At 43.2% G+C, this 24,575-nt stretch overlaps 1 protein-coding gene across 1 annotated transcript in view; it reads right to left on the bottom strand.

Moving 5' to 3' along the window:
* The window catches only part of LOC121582736 (rho GTPase-activating protein 24-like), a 234,927-nt gene that overhangs the window by 184,583 nt on the left and 25,769 nt on the right, over positions 1 to 24,575 (bottom strand). Inside the window, exon 2 of the mRNA XM_041898797.2 lies at positions 9,260 to 9,501. Within this exon, the coding sequence (XP_041754731.2) occupies positions 9,260 to 9,445 (186 nt within the window). The 5' untranslated portion in view covers positions 9,446 to 9,501. The remainder of the gene's footprint in view (positions 1 to 9,259; positions 9,502 to 24,575) is intronic.

The following is a 24,575-nucleotide window of genomic DNA, read 5'->3' as shown; positions in this document are numbered from 1 at the left end:
TTTAGGATACCATCAACACCACAGACCTTTTTGGGATGAATGGTTTGTATTTTGTCCTGTTGTTCATTCAATGTAATTGGATAATCCAGTGAGTTCTGGTAGCCTTTAATAGCTGGCTAGATTTTTTATTGATCATGTATATGTTTTTGCTGTTTGTTCTTTGTTATAGGGCCAAAAAGATTGGAGCAGTAATTTATTCATACATCTCCATTTTGGATAGATAGCTCTTCATGTTGTTGTTTCTTTAGTGTGTTCCAATTTTCCCAGAAGTGGTTAGATTCTATGGATTCTTCAATTACATTGAGCTGATTTCTGATGTGCTGTTCTTTCTTTTTCCTTAGTTCATAATTCTGTTTTAGCCATAGTGAAGGTGTAGGCTCAGGTTTTCTGGATCTCTGTTTTTGGTTGGATAGGTTCCTCAATTTCTTTCTTAGGTGTTTTGCATTCATCATCAAACCGTTTGTCATTGTTTTGAATTGTCTGAAGTTGTCTGGTTGAAATGTTTAGATTTGATAGGGAAGCTGAGAGGTCAAATATACTGTTTAGGCTTTTTACGGCCAAGTTTACATCTTCACTATTGCAGGAAGTTGTCTAAAAGGAATTACATTTGTTGTTGGCTAATGTGACCGACCGGCTCGATTTGGTCTTACGTAACAAAAGTTGAAATTGTGTTTTTTACACTGGATAAAAGTAGAGACTCTGAGCTAGAAAATTGTATATCATACACTTGTCACGCTCTGGCTCCGGGACTGTGTATTTTGAGCCAGGGTGTGTTCATTTGGTTGTGTTTGGTATTGGTTGTGTTGTATTTGGTTGTGTTTCCTTGTTTGGTCGTGTGACTCCCAATCAGTGGTAACGAGTGTCAGCTGTCGGCTCGTTATCTCTGATTGGGAGCCATATTTAAACTGTCAGTGTTCACCTTAGTGTTGTGGGTTTTTGTTCCTTGTCAGTCATTGTCTGAGGACGTTACGTATCGTTTATTGTTTTGTATTCGTGTTCGCACTTTACTATTAAAGTATGTTCGCTCAACACGCTGCGCCTTGGTCCTCTCTAACCAAAGATCGGGACAGAAAAACCCACCGTACCAGGACCAAGCAGCGTGTCCAGGAGCCAAGGGTCTGGACATGGGAGGAGATTTTGAATGGTAAAGGGTCTTGGACTTGGGAGGAGATTTTGGATGGTAAAGGGTCTTGGACTTGGGAGGAAATCCTGGATGGGATGGATCGCCGGCCATGGAGTAAAACAGTGGAGAGGCGACTGAGAGAGGAGCAACGGCGTCAGCAGGGCCATCGTCGGAAGGACGAGAGGCAACCCCAAAAAGTTTTTGGGGGGTGGCACATGGCTTGGGCGGCTGGGCAGCAGGAGGCTGCCACAGGGAGACGTGGAGAGAAGGCTACCGGATTACGGGAGCCATTGGCGAGTAGAGGGAGGGAAGTAGTTGAGGCACGGCGTGAGAGACTGAGGTGTGTTACCAGTCCGGTCCGGCCCGTTCCTGATCCCCGGTTAAGGCCAGTGGTGTGTGTTCCCAGTACGGACCGGCCTGTTCCTACTCCACGCACCAAGCCCACGGTGTGCGTCGCCAGTCCAGCCCGGCCGGTTCCTGCTCCACGCACCAAGCCTACGGTGTGCGTCGCCAGCCCAGCCCGGCCTGTTCCTGCTCCACGCACTAAGCCTACGGTGTGCGTCGTCAGCCCAGCCCAGCCGGTCCCTGCTCCACGCACCAGGCCCACGGTGTGCGTCGTCAGCCCAGCTCGTCCTGTCCCTGCTTCACGCACCAGGCCCACGGTGTGCGTCGCCAGCCCAGCCCGGCCGGTTCCTGCTCCACGCACCAGGCTCACGGTGTGCGTCGTCCGCCCAGCTCGGCCTGTCCCTGCTCCACGCACCAGGTCCACGGTGTGCGTCGCCGGCCCAACCCGGCCTGTTCCTGCCACTCGCAACAAGCCAAGGGTGCGAGTCGTCAGCCGGATTCAGCCTGTTCCTGCCACTCGCACCAAGTCTAGGGTGCGAGTCGTCAGCCGAATTCAGCCCATTTCTGCTACTCGCACCAAGCCAAGGGTGCGAGTCGTCGGCCGGATTCAGTCCATTCCTGCTACTCGCACCAAGCCAGGGATGCGAGTCTTCAGCCTGGTGAGGCCTGTTCCGGCTCCACGCACCATGCAGAGGGTGCGTATCGTCTGCCAGGTCCGGTCCATTCCTGCCTCACGCGCCAAGCCAGGGGTGCGCGTCGGAGGTCCTGATCCAGCTAACTGGGTCAGATCAGACTGGGGCCACTACGGGGGGATTATAGTAGGGTGGTGGTCAAGCCCGAGCCGGAGCCGCCTCCGAGGAGCAACACCCACCCAGCCCTCCCCTATTTGGGGTGTAGGCGCGGTCGGAGTCCGCGCCTTTAGGGGGGGGTACTGTCACGCTCTGGCTCCGGGACTGTGTATTTTGAGCCAGGGTGTGTTCATTTGGTTGTGTTTGGTATTGGTTGTGTTGTATTTGGTTGTGTTTCCTTGTTTGGTCGTGTGACTCCCAATCAGTGGTAACGAGTGTCAGCTGTCGGCTCGTTATCTCTGATTGGGAGCCATATTTAAACTGTCAGTGTTCACCTTAGTGTTGTGGGTTTTTGTTCCTTGTCAGTCATTGTCTGAGGACGTTACGTATCGTTTATTGTTTTGTATTCGTGTTCGCACTTTACTATTAAAGTATGTTCGCTCAACACGCTGCGCCTTGGTCCTCTCTAACCAACGATCGTGACAACACTACAGTTGAGGAACAATGGGAAAGTAATTCTGCTTTGAAAGTTGATAAACTTGTAACCTCACTTTTGAGAAAATGGCCCTTGAATGTTTTTGGTACCTACTGGAGAGCTATTCTTTGTCTACCACATTCAGCATCGTTCACACCCTCTAAAGCCTTAGCCCCACCCATCTCTTTAAGGATTCACATGTGAGGCCATGTACTAAACAACCAAAGAATTTAACACTAAAGGCTGGTTTATACTACAGGTGTATTTGTAAATTTAATCTGGAATGCCAGAGTGTGCTCAGAGTGCACTCTGGGCATTCGTAAACTCATAGCGTTGTCAGATTGTCCGTTAGTCAATTCAGAGCGTTTCACTCTCGGAGCATTGAGAGCGCACACTGGAGTAGGGTTGATCCGAGAGTTCTAATCTAACAACAGCAGTCAAGCACCCAAGCTAACGTTGGCTAGCTTGCAAGCTACTTCCAGACTCAAATGAGAGAACAACTCACTCTGACCATTTTACTCGCCCTAGAAGAGCTGGTTAGGTTGTTTTTATGTTATCCAGAGCGTTGGTGACTGCAACTCTGCGGCTGGCAACAATTTATTAATGCTTTTTTGTCAACCTTTAGTGACACCGGCCATATTCAACGGATGTTGAGCATTCGTAAATTTGTCAGTTATTCTGCGCTCTGGCACACTCAGACGAGAGTGCTCTGATATCGGAGTAGATAGCCAGAGCGAATTTACCAGCTACGTCTATCTACAGTTGTCGCAGTGACATCATGAACATTCTATTGAAATGCTTACTTGCATAGTGGAGTCTTTTGTTTAGACATGTAGCTAGCTAGCTAAACAATTAACCATAATCCCAACTCATAACATTACTAACCTGCATGAATCTGCAGGTAGCTAACCAACCAGGTTCAATGTTAGCTAGCTATCATTAGGCTATAACTAGCAATGCAAATGGCTCTGAGATATGAATAATATAACTGCACAGATCATACATGTATCGTTAGCTAGCGAGCCAGCCAGCTAACGTTACATAGCTAACTAACAGAACATATTAACTTGAAATGAAAACGACTTTCTGACAAAATTAGAAACATGTAATATCTGAAAATGAAGCTAGCTAGACTATCTTACCCATATACATGGATGGACGCGTTTCCCTCTCTGTCACGGATGCCCTTAATTTGAAGATGTAATCCGGAGACAGGTGTTTTATACAACAGCCTTCTGTGTGTTCTCTTTTCGACTCCGTCTGCATATTTGCAATCAAACGCCAGAATTTTCTCCATCTCCTTAGCTATCACACTCTAATTCCACCGATTTCAAAACTCAGTCCTCCAGAAAGGGGAGAGCAAACCCTTATGCAGATCTACTACGTGATATCTTTCAAAAAAGCCTTAGAAAGGATTACCTACACATACTGACCAGCTCATGTTATAGACAGAAGCCTGCTACATGGCAGATCAATCCAAACTCATCTCTCGGCATGTCCAGCCCACTCATTATCTCAGCCAAACACAGCTACATTTACATTTTTAGTCATTTAGCAGACGCTCTTATCCAGAGCGACTTACAGTTAGTGAATATTTATTTTTATACTGGCCCCCTGTGGGAATCGAACCCACAACCCTGGCGTTGCAAACGCCATGCTCTATCAACTGAGCTACATCCCTGCCGGCCATTCCCTCCCCTACCCTGGGCCAATTGTGCACCACCCATGAGTCTCCCGGTCGCGGCCGGCTGCGACAGAGCCTGGATTCGAACCAGGATCTCTAGTGGCACAGTTAGCACTGCGATGCAGTGCCTTAGACCACTGCGCCACTCAGGCTAGCGGGAAGGTTGATGTCATTTTCTGTGGCTAAACCAACTAGGCTCATAATTTAACAATGTATTCGTATTTACAGATAGCATACAAGTTTGTTATTAAGGCACATGAACGTTCACATGTTCCAGAAGGCATTTCTGCCCAAAAATGTATTTTGATAAATAAAAATACGTTTTTGTTCCAATGGCTCTCCTGTGAAGTAGTGACGCACAACATATGCCTAGTTTCTTGAAACGAGTCACAATTGTTGTCTGGTAGGTTTCTACACTACTTTCCTTCCATCTATAGCATTTCTTAATAGTATGCAGTTTCTTCAGCTTTGATATGTCATGATTGAGTATTGCTCTGTGGTCTGATAGGGGTATCAGTGGGCTGAGTGTGAACACTCTGAGAGACTCTAGGTTGAGGTAAATTGATAAAGTAGTCTACAGTACTGGTGCGAAGAGATGAGCTGTAGGTGTACCTACTGTAGGAGTCTCCTCGAAGCCTACCATTGATTATGTACAGACCCAGCGTGCAACAGAGCTGCAGGACTTGTGACCAGTTTTTGTTGGTTGTTTTGTTGTAGTTGTGCCTAGGGGAGGGAATGCTATCACCTCCAGGTAGGTGTTTGGCCCCTGTGTACTGAGGGTGTCAGGTTCTTGCCCAGTTCTGCCGTTTAGGTCACCACAGACTAGTACATTTCCCTGGGTCTGGAAATGATTGATCTCCCCCTCTAGGATGGAGAAGTTGTCTTCATTAAAGTATGGGGATTCTAGTGGGGTGATATAGGTAGCACACAGGAATACATTTTTATCTGTTGAGATTATTTCCTTATTTATATCTAACCAAATGTAAAATGTTGCTGTTTTGAATAATTTAATAGAGTGGGTTAGGTCTGCTCTATACACATTAGCATACCCCCTGAGTCTCTTCCCTGTTTCATACCTGGTAGTTTGGTTGACCAGCTCTCTGTAACATAGAGGGCAACAAGTGGGTCCATCTCCTCTATACCATGTTTCTTGTAGGATGACAATGTCTGGATTTCCAATTTCTTTGGTGAAGTCTGGGTTTCTGCTCTTTAGTCCAAAGGCAGATGGCCTCAGACCTTGTATATTCCAGGATGATATATGAAATGCTTTGTGTTCCATAATGTGCAGTGTTGTTATTTCTGTGGTTTAGGGGTAGAAGGGGCATAGGCCTGAACTGGGGGGACCTATATAGGGGGTGGGTATGGTTTGTTTGGGGGGGGTGAACTGTTTGGGGTGGGTATGCGGCTGGTGGTGCTGTGGTCTGGGTACAGGTCTAGCAGTTCTGGGAGGGTGTCTCGCTGGCCTGGGCGGGATGTCCGTTGCTCTTGTGTGAGGTGCTGGGGCTGCAGTTGAGGGCGATGTCCTTCAGGGTTCTGGCAAAGGTGGGGACTGTTGCCTTGTAGAGGTGGATCTGGTCGTAAAGTCTGTTCAACTCCATGGTGGGGTGGAGTGGTGGGTCAAGAAGACGTTAGGTTTTGAGGCACAGTCCTGGGAAATGCATGCATTCAACCGCTGGATGTTAGCAGGGTGAAAGTATTTTCGTATTAGCAAGGTGGAGATGACCACATGTGAGTTAGGGCCCTGGGTCTGAACCCCGTCCTGTGCAACTAGGTCCTGGACTTCCTGACGGGCCGCCTCCATGTGGTGAAGGTAGGAAACAACACCTCCACTTTACTGATCCTAAACATTGTACTCCCTGTTCACCGATGACTGCGTGGCCAAGCACGCCTCCAACTAAATCATCAAGTTTGCAGACCACACAACAGTAGTAGGCTTGATAACCAACAATGACGAGACAGCCTACAGGGAGTGTGGTGCCAGGAAAATAACGTCTCACTCAACATCAACAAAACAAAACAAATGAGATGATCATGGACTTCAGGAAACAGCAGAGGGTGCACACCCTTATCCACATCGACGGGACCGCAGTGGAGAAGGTGGTAAGCTTAAAGTTCCTTGGCGTACACATCACTGACAAACTGAAATGGACCACCCACACAGACAGTGTGGTGAAGAAGGCGCAACAGAGCCTCTTCAACCTCAGGAGGCTAAAGAAATTTGGCTTGGCACCTACAACCCTCACAAACGTTTAAAAATGCACAATTGAGAGCATCCTGTCGGGCTGTATCACCGCCTGGTATGGCAACTTCACCGCCCGCAACCACAAGGCTCTCCAGAGGGTGGTGCGGTCTGCCCAACGCATTACCAGGGGAAAACTACCCGTCCTCCAGGACACCTACAGCACCCAATGTCACAGGAAGGTCAAAACAATCAACAAGGACATCAACCACCCGAGCCACTGCCTGTTGACCCCGCTATCATCCAGAAAGCGAGGTCAGTACAGGTGCATCAAAGCTGGGACCGAGAGACTGAAAAACAGCTTCTATCTCAAGGCCATCAGACTGTTAAACAGCCATCACTAGCACATTAGAGGCTGCTGCCTATAGACAGACTAGAAATCACTGGCCACTTTAAGAAATGGAACACTAGCCACTTTAATAATGTTTACATATCTTGCATTACTCATCTCATATGTATATACTGTATTATATACTATTCTACTGTATCTTAGTCGGGTAAATGGAGTTTCACTAATAAGTCTGCAGCAGCAGGTACTCCGTGCTTAAAGGCACAATCTTCAATACCTACAGCTGTTCAATGGTCAGTTCAATGAATTATATACTGTATACCCACTGACTACCCTACAATGTTCTTCTTACAGCATTGAGTGTTCTTGGGTATGACGCTACATGCTTGGCACACCTGTATTTGGGGAGTTCCTCCCATTCTTCTCTGCAGATCCTCTCAAGCTCTCTCAGGTTGGATGGGGAGCATTGCTGCACAGCTTTTTTCAGGTCTCTCCAGAGATGTTCAATCGGGTTCAAGTCCCGGGCTCTGGCTGGGCCACTCAAGGACATTCAGAGACTTGTCCCGAAGCCACTCCTGCGTTGTCTTGGCTGTGTGCTTAGGGTCGAAATTCCATTGGAACGTGAACCTTCGCCCCAGTCTGAGGTCCTGAGCACTCTTGAGCAGGTTTTCATCAAGGATCTCTCTGTACAGTGCTCCATTCATCTTTCCCTTGATCCTGACTAGTCTCCCAGTCCCTGCCACTGAAAAACATCCCCACAGCATGTTGCTGCCACCACCATGCTTCACCGTAGGGATGGTACCAGGTTTCCTCCAGACGTGATGCTTGGAATTCACCAGTTTTTTCTTTGTCATTATGGGTTATTGTGTGTAGATTGATGAGTGGAAAAATACCATTTAATCAATTTTAGAATAAGGCTGTAACGTAACAAAATGTGGAAAAAGTAATGGGGTCTGAATACTTTCCAAATGCACTGCATGTAAAGTCTTACCAAAAATATATTCACTTTGAAAAGGTGGATGGCAGGTCACACTTCCCCTATCCTCCACATTGTTGCTGTGCTTTGAACTATAACGATACGGTACACTACACCAGAGGTTTTCAAACTTTTCTTGTTCAGGGACCCCCACCCAGGCAAACCAGCGACTCAGTGTCCCCAATGATATGTTAGCAACAAAAAAAAGTCACGTGGTGAATGATAAGGGGCAAGTAGAAGTTTAAAAATGAATATATTTTGTAGACAGTTTCATTATTATGACCTCCCCACAGTACTTTGGAAGAGGAAGTGTAAACAAACAGTATATTAGCTAGAAAGGTATATTGGCGGCGTAGAGTTTTGAAGCTAATTTCCTGCAATTCCATGCATTTTGCCATGGCTAATGCTGTGTTCTCTGCTCAAATATTATAACAAAATCAATGGGCATGTGCCCTGAATGCCCGGTTTTAGGAATTTTTGATTTTCCCTGACTTTAATTTAGCTTTAATTTAATTGTTAGTTCTCAAAGATGGTCATAAAAAAAAATATATAAAGTTCAATATCTTTTCTGCACGCTTTCTATCTGGATTTTGTTATTTAAGTTTTAAAAAACAGATAAATGTACACCTTATGGAACAGCGGCGACTGTGCAGAAACACACACACACAGGCACAGACACACACATACACATGATAAGACACGCACTCTACACACACGTACACATGGATTGTAGATACTGTATGTGATAGTAGAGTAGTGGCCTGAGGACACACACATAATGTGTCGTGAAAAGTGTTATGAAATGTAATGTCATGTAATATTTTAAATTGTATATTACTGCCTTAATGTTGCTGGACCCCAGGATGAATAGCTGCTGCCTTGGAAACTGTTTTTCATCCTGAAAATTACCACTTAGATGGCCCGCCTAAGAATTTTCTATACATAAAAAACCCTGTAAATAGCTCCAATGACACATTTCTTCCATTTAAAGGGATAGTTTGAGATTTTGGCAATGAAGCCATTAACTATTTCCTCAGAGTTGGATGAACAGGAACAGCTAGCATGCTAACTATTCCTGTTGTCTTCCAGTTATTGCACTAACGCTAGTTAGCATTGGCTCGTAAAACTCCCTCTTAACTTCCTTCATACTGGACGCAGAGACATGACAATGGTATCCACGATGGTATTCTGTTGCAGCTAGCAATATTAATAAAATAATTATTTTCCACATTAAAAAAATAACATTAAAAAACAAAACAAAGAATAATACATTTCTGGACTCCAGTTTGAAAACTCTTGCACTACACAGCACAGAACGCTGTACTGTAGAGGTTACTCACCAGGGCTTTAGTCTCCTCCTCGTCTTTGTAGTAGTGTAGCTGTTCACCTCGGAGTACAAACCAGCGTGTGTGCCAAGTCTTCACAAAGCCTCCCTGCTTCCTCAGCCATCCACATCTGATGACGTTCTGCATGCCCAGATCTCGGCCGTGCTGGGGACTGCTGTTGGACACCGCCTGCTCCTCCATGGTGGTCAAACCAGTAGATCTCCACTAGCTGTCCACTAGATCTCCAGTAGATCTCCCTATTGGTGGAGAGGGGAGAAATCAAATCAAATTGTATTTGTAACATGCTTTGTAAACAACAGGTGTAAACTAACAGTGAAATGCTTACTTAAGGGCCCTTCCCAACAATGCAGAGCGAAAAAAAGACAAACAGAAAAATAATAATAAGAGGAATAAATACACAATGAGTAACGATAACTTGGCTATATACACTGGGAACCAGTACAGAGTCGAAATGCAGGGGTATGAGGTAACTGAGGTAGATACACTACATGAGCAAAAGTATGTGGACACTTGCTCGTCGAACATATCATTCCAAAATCATGGGTATTAATATGGAGTTGGTCCCCCCTTTGCTGTTATGACTGCCTCCACTCATCTGGGAAGGCCTTCCACTAGATGTTGGAACATTGCTGCAGGGACTTGCTTCCATTCAGCCACAAGAACATTACTGAGGTCGGGCACTGATGTTGGGCGATTAGGCCTGGCTTAAAGTCGGTGTTCCAATTAATCCAAAAGATGTTCGATGGGGTTGAGGTCATGGCTCTGTGCAGGCCAGTCAAGTTCTTCCACACCGATCTCCACAAAGCATTTCTGTATGGACCTCGCTTTGTGCATGGGGGCATTGTCAAGCTGAAACAGGAAAGGGCCTTCCCCAAACTGTTGCCACAAAGTTGGAAGCACAGAAGCGTCTAGAATGTCATTGTATATTGTAGCGTTAAGATTTCCCTTCACTTGAACTAAGGAGCCTAACCTGAACCATGAAAAACAGCCCCAGACCATTATTCCTCCTCCACCAAACTTTGCAGTTGGCACTATGCATTCGGGCAAGTAGCATTCTCCTGGCATCCGCCAAACCCAGATTCGTCCCTCGGACTGCCAGATGGTGAATCGTGATTCATTACCGCAGAGAGCGCGTTTCCACTGCTCCAGAGTCCATGCGCATGATATTAGGCTTGTGTGCGGCTGCTCGGCCATAGAAACCCATTTCATGAAGCTCCCGACGAACAGATCTTCTTCTGACGTTGCTTCCAGAGGCAGTTTGGAACTCGGTAGTGAGTGTTGCATCCGAGGACAGACGATTTTCACGCGCTTCAACACTCGGTGGTCCCGTTCTGTGAGTTTGTGTGGCCTACCATTTCACGGCTGAGCCTAGACGTTTCCACTTCACAATAACAGCACTTACTGTTGACCAGGGCAGCTCTAGCAGGGCAGAAATTTGACGAACTGACTTGTTGGAAAGGTGGCATCCTATGACGGTGCCACGTTGAAAGTCACTGAGCTCTGCAGTAAGGCCATTCTACTGATAATGTTTGTCTATGGAGATTGCATGTCTGTGTGCTCAATTTTATACACCTCTCAGCGATGGGTGTGGCTGAAATAGCCGAATCCACTCATTTGAAGGGGTATATATATATATATATATAGTGCTGTACATATAGGTAGGGGTAAAGTCACTAGGCAACAGGATAGATAATGAATAGTAACAGCAGTGTATGTGATGAGTCAAAAGAGAAGTGTAAAAAGGGTCAACGCAGATAGTTAAATAGTTAACCAACAGCTACCCGGACTAACTATTTAGCAGTCTTATGGCTTGGTTTCAGACTATGACTTGGGTGGCTGGAGTCTTTGACAATTTTTAGGACATTCCTCTGACCCTGCCTGGTATAGACGTCCTGGATGGCAGGAAGCTCGGCCCCATGGATGTGCTGCGATTATTGCGCAGCAACCTATTGCGGATTACAAAGGGAAACCCAGCCGCGAGCTGTCCAGTGACAAGCTAAATACCTTCTATGCTGGCTTCGAGGCTAGCAACACTGAACCATGCATGAGAGCACTAGCTGATCCGGACGACTGTGTGATCACGCTCTCCATAGCCGATGTGACTAAGTCCTTTAAACAGGTTAACAGTCACAAGGCGCAGGTTGATTACCAGGATGAGTACTCAGACCAGCTGGCAAGTGTCTTCACTGACATTTTCAACTTCTCCTTCACTCTGTCTGTAATACCTACAAGTTTCAAGCAGACCATAGTACCTGTGGCCAAGAACACCAAGGTAACCCATATAAATGACTATCGCCCAGTAGCACTCTGTAGCCATGAAGTACTTTGAGAGGCTGGTCATGGCTCACATCAACACCATCATTCCAGACACTCTGGACCCATTCCACTCTGTACCGGTACCCCCGTGTATAGCCTCGCTACTGATATTTTACTGCTGCTCTTTAATTATTAATTATATTTCTATTTTTCTTATTTTTTCATTTTACTTATCTATTTTTTACTTAACAGTTATTTTTCAAAAAAATGCGTTGTTGGTTAAGGGCTTGCAAGTAAGCATTTCACTGTAAGGAAACATGTGACAAATACAATTTGATTAGATTAGATTTCATATACAGTGGGGGAAAAAAGTATTTAGTCAGCCACCAATTGTGCAAGTTCTCCCACTTAAAAAGATGAGAGAGGCCTGTAATTTTCATCATAGGTACACGTCAACTATGACAGACAAAATGAGAAGAAAAAAATCCAGAAAATCACATTGTAGGATTTTTTATGAATTTATTTGCAAATTATGGTGGAAAATAAGTATTTGGTCAATAACAAAAGTTTCTCAATACTTTGTTATATACCCTTTGTTGGCAATGACACAGGTCAAACGTTTTCTGTAAGTCTTCACAAGGTTTTCACACACTGTTGCTGGTATTTTGGCCCATTCCTCCATGCAGATCTCCTCTAGAGCAGTGATGTTTTGGGGCTGTCGCTGGGTAACACGGACTTTCAACTCCCTCCAAAGATTTTCTATGGGGTTGAGATCTGGAGACTGGCTAGGCCACTCCAGGACCTTGAAATGCTTCTTACGAAGCCACTCCTTCGTTGCCCGGGCGGTGTGTTTGGGATCATTGTCATGCTGAAAGACCCAGCCACGTTTCATCTTCAATGCCCTTGCTGATGGAAGGAGGTTTTCACTCAAAATCACACGATACATGGCCCCATTCATTCTTTCCTTACACGGATCAGTCGTCCTGGTCCCTTTGCAGAAAAACAGCCCCAAAGCATGAAGTTTCCACCCCCATGCTTCACAGTAGGTATGGTGTTCTTTGGATGCAACTCAGCATTCTTTGTCCTCCAAACACGATGAGTTGAGTTTTTACCAAAAAGTTCTATTTTGGTTTCATCTGACCATATGACATTCTCCCAATCCTCTTCTAGATCATCCAAATGCACTCTAGCAAACTTCAGACGGGCCTGGACATGTACTGGCTTAAGCAGGGGGACACGTCTGGCAATGCAGGATTTTGAGTCCCTGGCGGCGTAGTGTGTTACTGATGGTAGGCTTTGTTACTTTGGTCCCAGCTCTCTGCAGGTCATTCACTAGGTCCCCCCGTGTGGTTCTGGGATTTTTGCTCACCGTTCTTGTGATCATTTTGACCCCACGGGGTGAGATCTTGCGTGGAGCCCCAGATCGAGGGAGATTATCAGTGGTCTTGTATGTCTTCCATTTCCTAATAATTGCTCCCACAGTTGATTTCTTCAAACCAAGCTGCTTACCTATTACAGATTCAGTCTTCCCAGCCTGGTGCAGTTCTACAATTTTGTTTCTGGTGTCCCTTGACAGTCCCTTGGAGTTTGGAGTGTGACTGTTTGAGGTTGTGGACAGGTGTCTTTTATACTGATAACAAGTTCAAACAGGTGCCATTAATACAGGTAACGAGTGGAGGACAGAGGAGCCTCTTAAAGAAGAAGTTACAGGTCTGTGAGAGCCAGAAATCTTGCTTGTTTGTAGGTGACCAAATACTTATTTTCCACCATAATTTGCAAATAAATTCATTAAAAATCCTACAATGTGATTTTCTGGAAAAAAAAATCTCAATTTGTCTGTCATAGTTGACGTGTACCTATGATGAAAATGACAGGCCTCTCTCATCTTTTTAAGTGGGAGAACTTGCACAATTGGTGGCTGACTAAATACTTTTTTTCCCCACTGTAGCATCAACTCCTCCTTCCAGTGTCGGGGATTTGGGCCTTGTCCGGGATAATCAATATGTCTTTCGCCTCCGACTCATTGAACTAGAAGTCCAAATCGATGTTACTGATAGCTGTTCTGATGTTAAAGCTGAAAACACTACCACATTAAGCCTGCCTCTAGATGAAGACCTTTGCTCCACTAAAGAAGCTAAAAGGAATAAGAGAAGGCTAGAGAGAGAGGATAGCTTATCATAGAGATATGTTGGAGTAACCTACAGTACATATAGGTTATAAGTAGGAGCTTAAAAGAATAAGTCAAGTAAGTAAAGTAGAAGTCCCTCAAATGAAGGCTTTAGACTAGAAAGACTAGCTTATCATACTGATAGTCTGAGGTAACCTATTACTAGGAGCTAAAATAAGAAATTAATACGTCAAATAGATGACCTAAAGAGAAGGCTTTAGAGAGAGACCAGTTTATCATACTTATATAGGCTAGACTGGTCTAAAAATAATGTGGGTGGTAGGTGGGTCAGGTAACTGTGTGATCACATTCCTGAACAATAGCAGAAATCATCTGATATGATCTGATAGAACCACATAACAGACAGTGTTGTTTTTTTTCTTAGTTCAATTCACTTTCCATGCGGTGGCCGATCCTTTAGCTACAGTATTTACATTTTTCCAGATAAGCAAATCATTTATGGGGTGTGAGATACAGAGACACATGGTCTCACTGTCTGGGCTGTGAACTAAAGGGAGGGAGGGAGGAAATTGAAATGTGGGAGGAGGTTGGCTAGTCTAGGCCAGAGAGTTAACAGACTACAGCCAAACTTTCACGCTCCTTCTCTCTCACCTCCCTCTTAGTCCCAGTGTTGCAGTCTCACCCATATTTTCCAGCCTTTAGTTACTGTTAAAGTATCAAGGTCTACAACACAACATCAAAACAGATAACAAAAACTATGTTGACACTAAAGAAATGACATTACAGGAAAACTCCACCCCAGAAACTATCTTTTGTTATTTGTTTCATTATTCCATTGTTGAAATCAAATCAAATAAAACGGTATTGGTTGTGTACACATATTTAGCTTGATGTTAACGCAGGTGCAGCGAAATGCTTATGTTTCTAGCTCCAACAGTGCTTTGACCCAAGAATACAAGCAATACACACAAATCCCCATAATAAAAATAATAATATTAGAATGAGTAATGTCAGAGTCCCTCCCCCTCCTCAGACGATCCCGCAGGTGAAGAAGCCGGATGTGGAGGTCCTGGGCTGGTGTGGTTACAGGAAGAGAAGCTGCTGCCTTGGCAGCAGCTAATGGGGATCCTTAATAAATACAAATACAAATAGTCCGCGGTTGTCAGGCCGGTTTGATGTACTGCCAAATTCTCTAAATCGACGTTGAAGGTAGCTTATGGTAGAGAATTGAACATTAAATTCTCTGACAACAGCTCTGTTCCTGCAGTCAGCATGCCAATTGCATGCTCCCTCAAAACTTGTGACATCTGTGGCATTGTGTTGTGTGACAAAACTGCACATTTTAGAGTGGCCTTTTATTGTCCCCAGCACAAGGTGCACCTTTGTAATGATCATGCTGTTTAATCAGCTTCTTGAGATGCCACACCTGTCAGTTGGCCGGATTATCTTGGCAAAGGAGAAATGCTCACTGACAGGGATGTAAACAAATTTGTGCACAACATTTGAGAGAAATAAGCTTTTTGTGCGTATGGAAAATTTCTGTTGATCTTTTATTTCAGCTCATGAAAAATGGGAGCAACACTTTACATGTTGCGTTTATGTTTTGGTTCAGTATATAGTCCCAAAATATTTTGCGTGTCAACAATCAAGTTTTCAAGATATACAGTGGGGAAAAAAGTATTTAGTCAGCCACCAATTGTGCAAGTTCTCCCACTTAAAAAGATGAGAGAGGCCTGTAATTTTCATCATAGGTACACGTCAACTATGACAGACAAAATGAGAAAAAAAATCCAGAAAATCACATTGTAGGATTTTTCATGAATTTATTTGCAAATTATGGTGGAAAATAAGTATTTGGTCAGTAACAAAAGTTTCTCAATACTTTGTTATATACCCTTTGTTGGCAATGACACAGGTCAAACGTTTTCTGTAAGTCTTCACAAGGTTTTCACACACTGTTGCTGGTATTTTGGCCCATTCCTCCATGCAGATCTCCTCTAGAGCAGTGATGTTTTGGGGCTGTCGCTGGGCAACACTGACTTTCAACTCCCTCCAAAGATTTTCTATGGGGTTGAGATCTGGAGACTGGCTAGGCCACTCCAGGACCTTGAAATGCTTCTTACGAAGCCACTCCTTCGTTGCCCGTGCGGTGTGTTTGGGATCATTGTCATGCTGAAAGACCCAGCCACGTTTCATCTTCAATGCCCTTGCTGATGGAAGGAGGTTTTCACTCAAAATCTCATGATACATGGCCCCATTCATTCTTTCCTTTACACGGATCAGTCGTCCTGGTCCCTTTGCAGAAAAACAGCCCCAAAGCATGATGTTTCCACCCCCATGCTTCACAGTAGGTATGGTGTTCTTTGGATGCAACTCAGCATTCTTTGTCCTCCAAACACGACGAGTTGAGTTTTTACCAAAAAGTTATATTTTGGTTTCATCTGACCATATGACATTCTCCCAATCCTCTTCTGGATCATCCAAATGCACTCTAGCAAACTTCAGACGGGCCTGGACATGTACTGGCTTAAGCAGGGGGGACACGTCTTGCACTGCAGGATTTGAGTCCCTGGCGGCGTAGTGTGTTACTGATGGTAGGCTTTGTTACTTTGGTCCCAGCTCTCTGCAGGTCATTCACTAGGTCCCCCCCGTGTGGTTCTGGGATTTTTGCTCAGCGTTCTTGTGATCATTTTGACCCCACGGGGTGAGATCTTGCGTGGAGCCCCAGATCGAGGGAGATTATCAGTGGTCTTGTATGTCTTCCATTTCCTAATAATTGCTCCCACAGTTGATTTCTTCAAACCAAGCTGCTTACCTATTGCAGATTCAGTCTTCCCAGCCTGGTGCAGGTCTACAATTTTGTTTCTGGTGGCCTTTGACAGCTCTTTGGTCTTGGCCATAGTGGAGTTTGGAGTGTGACTGTTTGAGGTTGTGGACAGGTGTCTTTTATACTGATAACAAGTTCAAACAGGTGCCATTAATACAGGTAACGAGTGGAGGACAGAGGAGCCTCTTAAAGAAGAAGTTACAGGTCTGTGAGAGCCAGAAATCTTGCTTGTTTGTATGTGACCAAATACTTATTTTCCACCATAATTTGCAAATAAATTCATTAAAAATCCTACAATGTGATTTTCTTGATTTTTTTTTTCTCAATTTGTCTGTCATAGTTGACGTGTACCTATGATGAAAATTACAGACCTCTCTCATCTTTTTAAGTGGGAGAACTTGCACAATTGGTGGCTGACTAAATACTTTTTTCCCCACTGTACTGTATATCTTTCAAAATACAGAAATACTTCCGGTGTGATGCATTTTGCATCATATGATAGAAAATCCATCATACCGGAAGTATTTCTGTATTTTGAAAGTTATACAGTATATCTTGAAAACTTGATTGCTGACACGCAAAATATTTTGCGACTTTATCAACAATGAACTAATGAAACAAATAACAAAATATAGTTTTTGTGTGGAATTTTCCTTTATTAAAGGTGACAAAATGGTCTGTGACAATTGTTCAGACTTTGTGGTAAAGTGGTAAATCTTTCATGTGTTGGTATTTTTCAACTAACCACAACATGGGTTGGCTCAGAGACAGTGATACTGACAACATCATTGTTTTGATGACATGACCGACTCTGACTCTGACTGACTAACTCTGTTAAAGCTGCTGCTGTCAGCTCCTTGCTCCTTGCTCTGCCACATTATCATCAGCAGTGAGCCTGCTTTGTTCCAATGGCCCAAGGATCCCAGATGAGGTCCAGATGTTGGATCTAGCTTTTGATTACGTCATCTGTGGAATAAGTGCAGCAGGAGCAGGCAGCAGTGCTTTCTGTGGTGGCTCTCTGATCCCCCGCCACAGCCATAGTCACACTCTACTCCCCCATTAGCAAACAACCACATTACTCATAGCCTGCAATGTAAAATAAATCCTGTTGTTTTTACGGTAACTTAATGGCAGCCAGATACCAGTAAGTTACTATAAAAATAGGTACAGAATGTTACCGTAAACTCCAAATAAACTTTGGTTTAACAGTACATTATGTACTGTTAAACCAGAGTTTCTTTGGAATTTATGATAACATACTTTACCTAATTTTTTAAAAGTAATTTAGAGGTAACTGGCTGCCAGTAAATTGGCGTAAAAACAACAGGATTTTTTTTACAGTGTGGTTCCAGATCTATGTGTGCTGTCTGGAATGACAATGACCTTATGGACTTGGCTATATGGCACAAATAGACCTAGGACCAGGCTTTCTTTATTCACCACTATTCCACCATTTGACACAGCATGACGGGCGGGCCGCCCCCAATATCCTGTTGGTCTGTCCACCTCTGGGTCCCATTAGGGCTTCGGAAGGGATTACTTCTCACTTTATGGACACTATAATTGCACCATGTGGGTTTTTTCCATAACTATATTGAACAAAAATATAAACGCAACATGCAACAATTTCAAGATTTTACTGAGTTAATTTAAGGAAATCAGTCAATTGAAATAAATTAATTAGGCCCTAATGTCTGGATTTCACATGACGGGCAGGGGCACAGCCATGAGTGGGCCTGGGAGGGCATAGGCCAACCCACTGGGGAGCCAGGCCCAGTCAATCAGAATGAGTTTTTCCCCACAAAAGGGCTATATTACAGACAGAAATACTCCTCAGTTTCATCAGCTGTCCGGGTGGCTGGTCTCAGAAGATACCGCAGGTGAAGAAGCCGGATGTGAAGGGTCCTGGGCTGGCATGGTTACACGTGGTCTGCGCTCCTTAGTCCGGTTGGACGTAGTGTCAAATTCTCTAAAATAACGTTGGATGCAGCTTAAGGTAGAGAATTAAACATTACATTCTCTGGCAACAGCTCTGGTGGACATTCCAGCAGTCAGCATGCCAATTGCACGTTCCCTCAAAACTCGAGACATCTGTGGCATTGTGTTGTGTGACAAAACTGCACATTTTAGAGTGGCCTTTTATTGTCCCCAGCACAAGATGAACCTGTGTAATGATCATGCCGTTTATTCAGCTTCTTGATATGCCACACCTGTCACGTGGATGGAATATCTTGGCAAAGGAGAAATGCTCACTAACAGGGATGTAAACAAATTTGTGCAAAACATCTGAGAGAAATAAGCTTGTTGTGCATATGTAACATTCCTGGGATCTTTTATTTCAGCTCATGAAACATGGGACCAACACTTTACATGTTGCGTTTATATTTTTGTTCAGTATATACAGTTGAAGTCGGAAGTTTACATACACTTAGGTTGGAGTCATTAAAACTCGTTTTTCAACCACTCCACAAATTTCTTGTTAACAAACTATCGTTTTGGCAAGACGGTTAGGACATCTACTTTGTGCATGACACAAGTAATTTTTCCAACAATTGTTTACAGACAGATTATTTCACTTATAATTCACTGTATAACCATTCCAGTGGGTCTGAAGTTTGCATACACTCAGTTGACTGTGCCTTTAAACAGCTTAGAAAATTCCAGAAAATTATGTCATGGCTTTAGAAGCTTCTTATAGGCTATATTACATCACTTGAGTCAATTGGAGGTGTACCTGTGGATGTATTTCAAGGCCTACCTTCAAACTCAGTGCCTCTTTGCTTGACATCATGGGAAAATCAAAATAAATCAGCCAAGACCTCAGAAAAAAATGTGTAGACCTCCACAAGTCTGGTTCATCCTTGGGAGCAATTTCCAAACGCCTGAAGGTACCACGTTCATCTGTACAAACAATAGTATGCAAGTATAAACACCATGGGACCACGCAGCCGTCATACCGCTCAGGAAGGAGACGCGTTCTGTCTCCTAGAGATGAACGTACTTTGGTGCGAATAAGTGCAAATCAATCCCAAGAACAACAGCAAAGAACCTTGTGAAGATGCTGGAGGAAACAGGTACAAAAGTATCTATATCCACAGTAAAACAAGTCCTATATCGACATAACCTGAAAGGCCGCTCAGAAAGGAAGAAACCACTGCTCCAAAACCTCCATAGAAAAGCCAGACTATGGTTTACAACTGCACATGGGGACGAAGATCGTACTTTTTGGAGAAATGTCCTCTGGTCTGATTAAACAAAAATAGAACTGTTTGGCCATAATGACCACCGTTATGTTTGGAGGAAAAAGGGGGCTGCTTGCAAGCCGAAGAACACCATCCCAACCGTGAAGCATGGGGGTGGCAACATCATGCTGTGGGCGTGCTTTGCTGCAGGAGGGACTCGTGCACTTCACAAAATGGATGGCATCATGAGGAAGGAAAATTATGTGGATATATTGAAGCAACATCTCAAGACATCAGTCAGGAAGTGAAAGTTTGGTCGCAAATGTGTCTTCCAAATGGACAATGACCCCAAGCATACTATTTGTGGCAAAATGGCTTAAGGACAACAAAGTCAAGGTTTTGGAGTGGCCATTACAAAGCCCTGAACTCAATCCTATAGAATATTTGTGGGCAGAACTGAAAAAGCGTGTGCGAGCAAGGAGGCCTACAAACCTGACTCAGTTACACCAGCTCTGTCAGGAGGAATGGGCCAAAATTCACCCACCTTATTGTGGGAAACTTGTGGAAGGCTACCCGAAACGTTTGACCCAAGTTAAACAATTTAAAGGCAATGCTACCAAATACTAATTGAGTGTATGTAAACTTCTGACCCACTGGGAATGTGATGAACTAAATAAAAGCTGAAATAAATCATTCTCTCTACTATAAATAAAGTGGTGATCCTAACTGACCTAAAACAGGGACTTTTTACTAGGATTAAATGTCAGGAATTGTGAAAAACTGAGTTTAAATGTATTTGGCTAAGGTGTATGTAAACTTCCGACTTCAACTATATCATCCCAATGGTGGTGCTGCATTTGTTTATAGCAGTGATAACTAAGTCCAAAGCCAAGTCACCGAAGGTCTACCTCGTTAAAGAGGTCTTCTGACCTCAATGGGACTCACTGGGTAAACTAAAAAGCAAAACAAAAAGGTATCAGGTGAGAGAGGATGGACTGACTCTCCTTTTGTCCTGAGTTCAACACTTGTTCTATAACTTATTGACTGGACATGTGTGTGTCCTTACTGAAATGATATGTACACTCTTTCTATAAGTACCAGCAAGCCTAGAGCTGATGGTCAAAAGATCAACTTGGAGTGACACAGTTTATCATAACACTGCCCTGTTATCTCAAAACACGTGAACATGTGCAGAAGCACTAATAAACACACACACAAACAAAAATACACACACGCCACACACCAGCCCACAGAGGTGACACACCCTTTCTTCTGTTGACAGAACCCTCTGGTGTGTGTGCTGTAGTTCTGTCCCCATGCCAGACCTCCAGTGTGTGAGTGTGTGAGTGTGTATGTGTGTGTGTGTCGTGCCAGAGACCTCCAGCACTATGATTTATTAGTCCTGTCTGGTGCAGTTGTTCTGGCTGCTGCTTGGCTAGAGCTAGCCTTCACAATGCTGTATGATAACTGTAAATCTCCACAGATAGAGTTATCTAGTTGAACTTCCAGTCCTGCTCACTCAGGGGTTATATCAGCCTTATAGATGTCATCAGCACCGTTTAACTGGTAAACGTCAATAGTGTGATTAGAGACCAATTTTAGATTATTTTACCTTGTTTCATATACAGTGGTGACCTGCAGATTGTACATTTATTCATATGGATGATTATAAAATATTTTACATTATTCCATGTGGGAAAATGAGTTGATTTGCATTACGTACAATGTAAATTGTTGTATGAAAAACTGAAGACTTAACTAATATCAAATTAACCCAAGGCAAATTAAGTGAGTCACTGATATGAAATTGAAATAAAAGACATTACATCAATTGGCTCTACAACTGGCGTGTCAAACAAGCCGTTGTGTGCGTTGTCCCGGTGCATGTCCCTTCCAGTCAAGGCTGTGTCCCCTGTTCCCTCTTCTAACAAAGCCGCACACAAACACAGGCTGTGATGCCCTCAGTAACAGTGCCACTCTGTCTCCAGAGCCCCAGCCATGCAGCCATGCCCTTTCCAGACTCTTAAAAGCCTCTATTGATGAACTCTCATGAATAAAAGATCCACTACAGTCTCCTGGCAAATAAGCATTGGGTCCACTATTGTATTATGTCTGACTTTTTTCATCTTAAACAGAGAGAAAATAACATAAAAAATATAAACAAATAAATGATTATACTACACTTTGTGGAGGCTCATTATTGAATAGAATGAATTTAACATCATTCATGAAATGTGTAAGCTTAACGCTATAATTCTTAGTTGCTGCATCAATTATTTTTTTCTTATACATCATTCATTTATACCCATTGATTCTTGAATAATATAACTTACAGTGCCTTCAGAAAGTATTCATACCCTTTGACTTATTCCACATTGTGTGTTACAGCCTGAATTCTAAATTGATTAAATTATTATTTTTTTCATCCATCTACACACAATACACCATAATGACAAAGTGAAAACATGTTTTTAGATTTTTTTGCAAATTTATTGAAAATTAAATACAGGAATATGTCATTTATGTAAGTATTCACACACCTGAGTCAATGCTTTGTAGAAGCACCTTTGGCAGCAATTACAGCTGTGAGTCTTTCTGGGTAAGTCTAACAGCTTTCCACAACTGGATTGTGTAACATTTGCCCATTATTCTTTTCAGAATTCTTCAAGCTCTGTGTCATTGGTTGTTGATCATTGCTACACAACCATAGTCATAACTAACTCAGTCACTCAGGAACGTTCACTCTCTTCTTGGTAAACAACTCCAGTGTAGATTTGGCCTTGTGTTTTAGCTTATTGTCCTGCTGAAAAGGTGAATTCATCTCCCAGTGTCTGGTGAAAAGTAGACTAAACCAGGTTTTCCTCTAGGATTTTGCTAGTGCTTAGCTCCATTCCGTTTCTTTTTAATACTGAAAAACTCCCCAGTCCTAAACGATTACAAGCATATCCATAACATGATGCAGCCACCACTATTCTTGAAAATATGGAGAGTGGTACTCAGTAATGTGTTGTATTGGATGTGCCCCAAACATAACACTTTGTATTCAGGACACAAAGTTAATTGGTTTGCCATATTTTTTGCAGTATTACTTTAGTGCCTTGTTGAAAACAGGATGCAAGTTTTTGAATATTTGTATTCTCTACAGGCTTCCTTCTTTTCACTCTGTCAATTAGGTTAGTATTATGGAGTAACTACAATGTTGTTGATCCATCCTCAGTTTTCTCCTATCACTGCCATTAAACTTTGTAACTGTTTTAAAGTCACCATTGGCCTCATGGTGAAATCCCTGAGTGGTTTCATTCCTCAACTGATTTAGGAAGGACGCCTGTATCTTTGTAGTTACCCTTCTACCAGTAGGTGCCCTTCTTTGAGAGGCCTTGGAAAACGTCCCTGGTCTTGGTGGTTGAATCTGTGTTTGAAATTCACTGCTCGACTGAAGGACCTTACAGATAATTGTATGTTTTTTTTAAATGTAACTTTTATTTTGACAGGGAAGACATATTGAGACCTAGGTCTTTTTTCCAAATGTGCCCTGTATAATACAAAATAAAATACACATTATACACAAAATATATATACACTTAGTGTACAAAACATTAAAGACACCTTCCTAATATTGAGTTGCACGCACGTCAAGAGTTAACCAATCCTGTGAACGGGTTAGGCAACTAAGGTGTCTACACTTCAAACAGCAAAGTTAGATAAGACAGAAGTTTATGTAGGGCCTTGTAAACAAAAAGGAGTAATGTAGAGATCTACGGGTCTTTATCGAAGTCCAGGCAACGTTTTGATACAGGGTACAGTGATGAGTACCAAAACTGTCGCCTGTAACAAGAAGAAGGGCACTATGGTAGATCCAAAGGTTTAACAGTAGTAACAGCTGCACCTTGATAAATAATACCACCATAATCAAGAACTGATTAAAAGGTTGACTGAATAATCTGCTTCCTACTGCTTAGAGAAAGGCACGATCTGTTTCTGTAGAAAAAGCCAACTTTAAATCTTAGCTTCTTAACCAGTTCATCTATATGTTTTTTAAACGTCAAATCCATATCAATCAAAATGCCTAAGTATTAACATGGGGGAAAACGTTCGATTGGAGAACCATCTAATGCGTGAACATATAATTAATCTGAAATATTCTTACGAGAGTTTAAAACAACATGAATTTTGTTTTTCCCGTAAGTTTTAAATCTGCAAGGGATTCCTGCATAGCTAGAAAATCTGACTGTAGTTTTGACACAGCCAGATCAACAGTCGGGGCAATAGCATACATAATAGTATCATCCACATATAGTTGAAGTTTAAAAAATTAACAGATTGACCAATGGTGTTTATATAAATAGTGAAGAGAACAGGTCCCAAAATCAACCCGTGGTACACATTTATGCACTTGAAGAAATTCAGACTTCACGTTCACTAAGATAATCATGAAACCATGAACAGGCATCAGAGCTCAGTTTATTATTATTCAACATAATCTTTTACACATCTACATAATGGAGACCACTCATCCTCAGTCGATGGGGATTTCCACCAACCTACATGATGGTTGGATAATTTCCACTAAACTAAATGGTGACTAATCCAGTTGATGGATAAGAGCGTATGCTAAATGACTAAAATGTAAAATATAAATGGGGATTTTTCTATATTACACTACAGTGGCAACATGGTGGCGAGGCAATGGTACGACGACCAGGCTGGAAAAGGTCTTAGAGTGGGACCTATACAGGATACGCTGCAACGTCTCAATTTGCTTACTCTGGGCGTCCATACATTCCTCAATAAGCTGACAATTTCCACATTGGAAATTTGGCCAGCCAATATTATCCCGGAACTGTGCAAAATAGTTTCGGCTGTTCAGGCACCCAACACTCTGAAACTCATTCTGACATCATCAGAGTGCGCAGCTGA

This window comes from Coregonus clupeaformis, chromosome 15 (assembly GCF_020615455.1).
Source record: "Coregonus clupeaformis isolate EN_2021a chromosome 15, ASM2061545v1, whole genome shotgun sequence".
NCBI lineage: Eukaryota > Metazoa > Chordata > Actinopteri > Salmoniformes > Salmonidae > Coregonus > Coregonus clupeaformis.
This window is presented reverse-complemented; position numbering and strand designations above follow the sequence as displayed.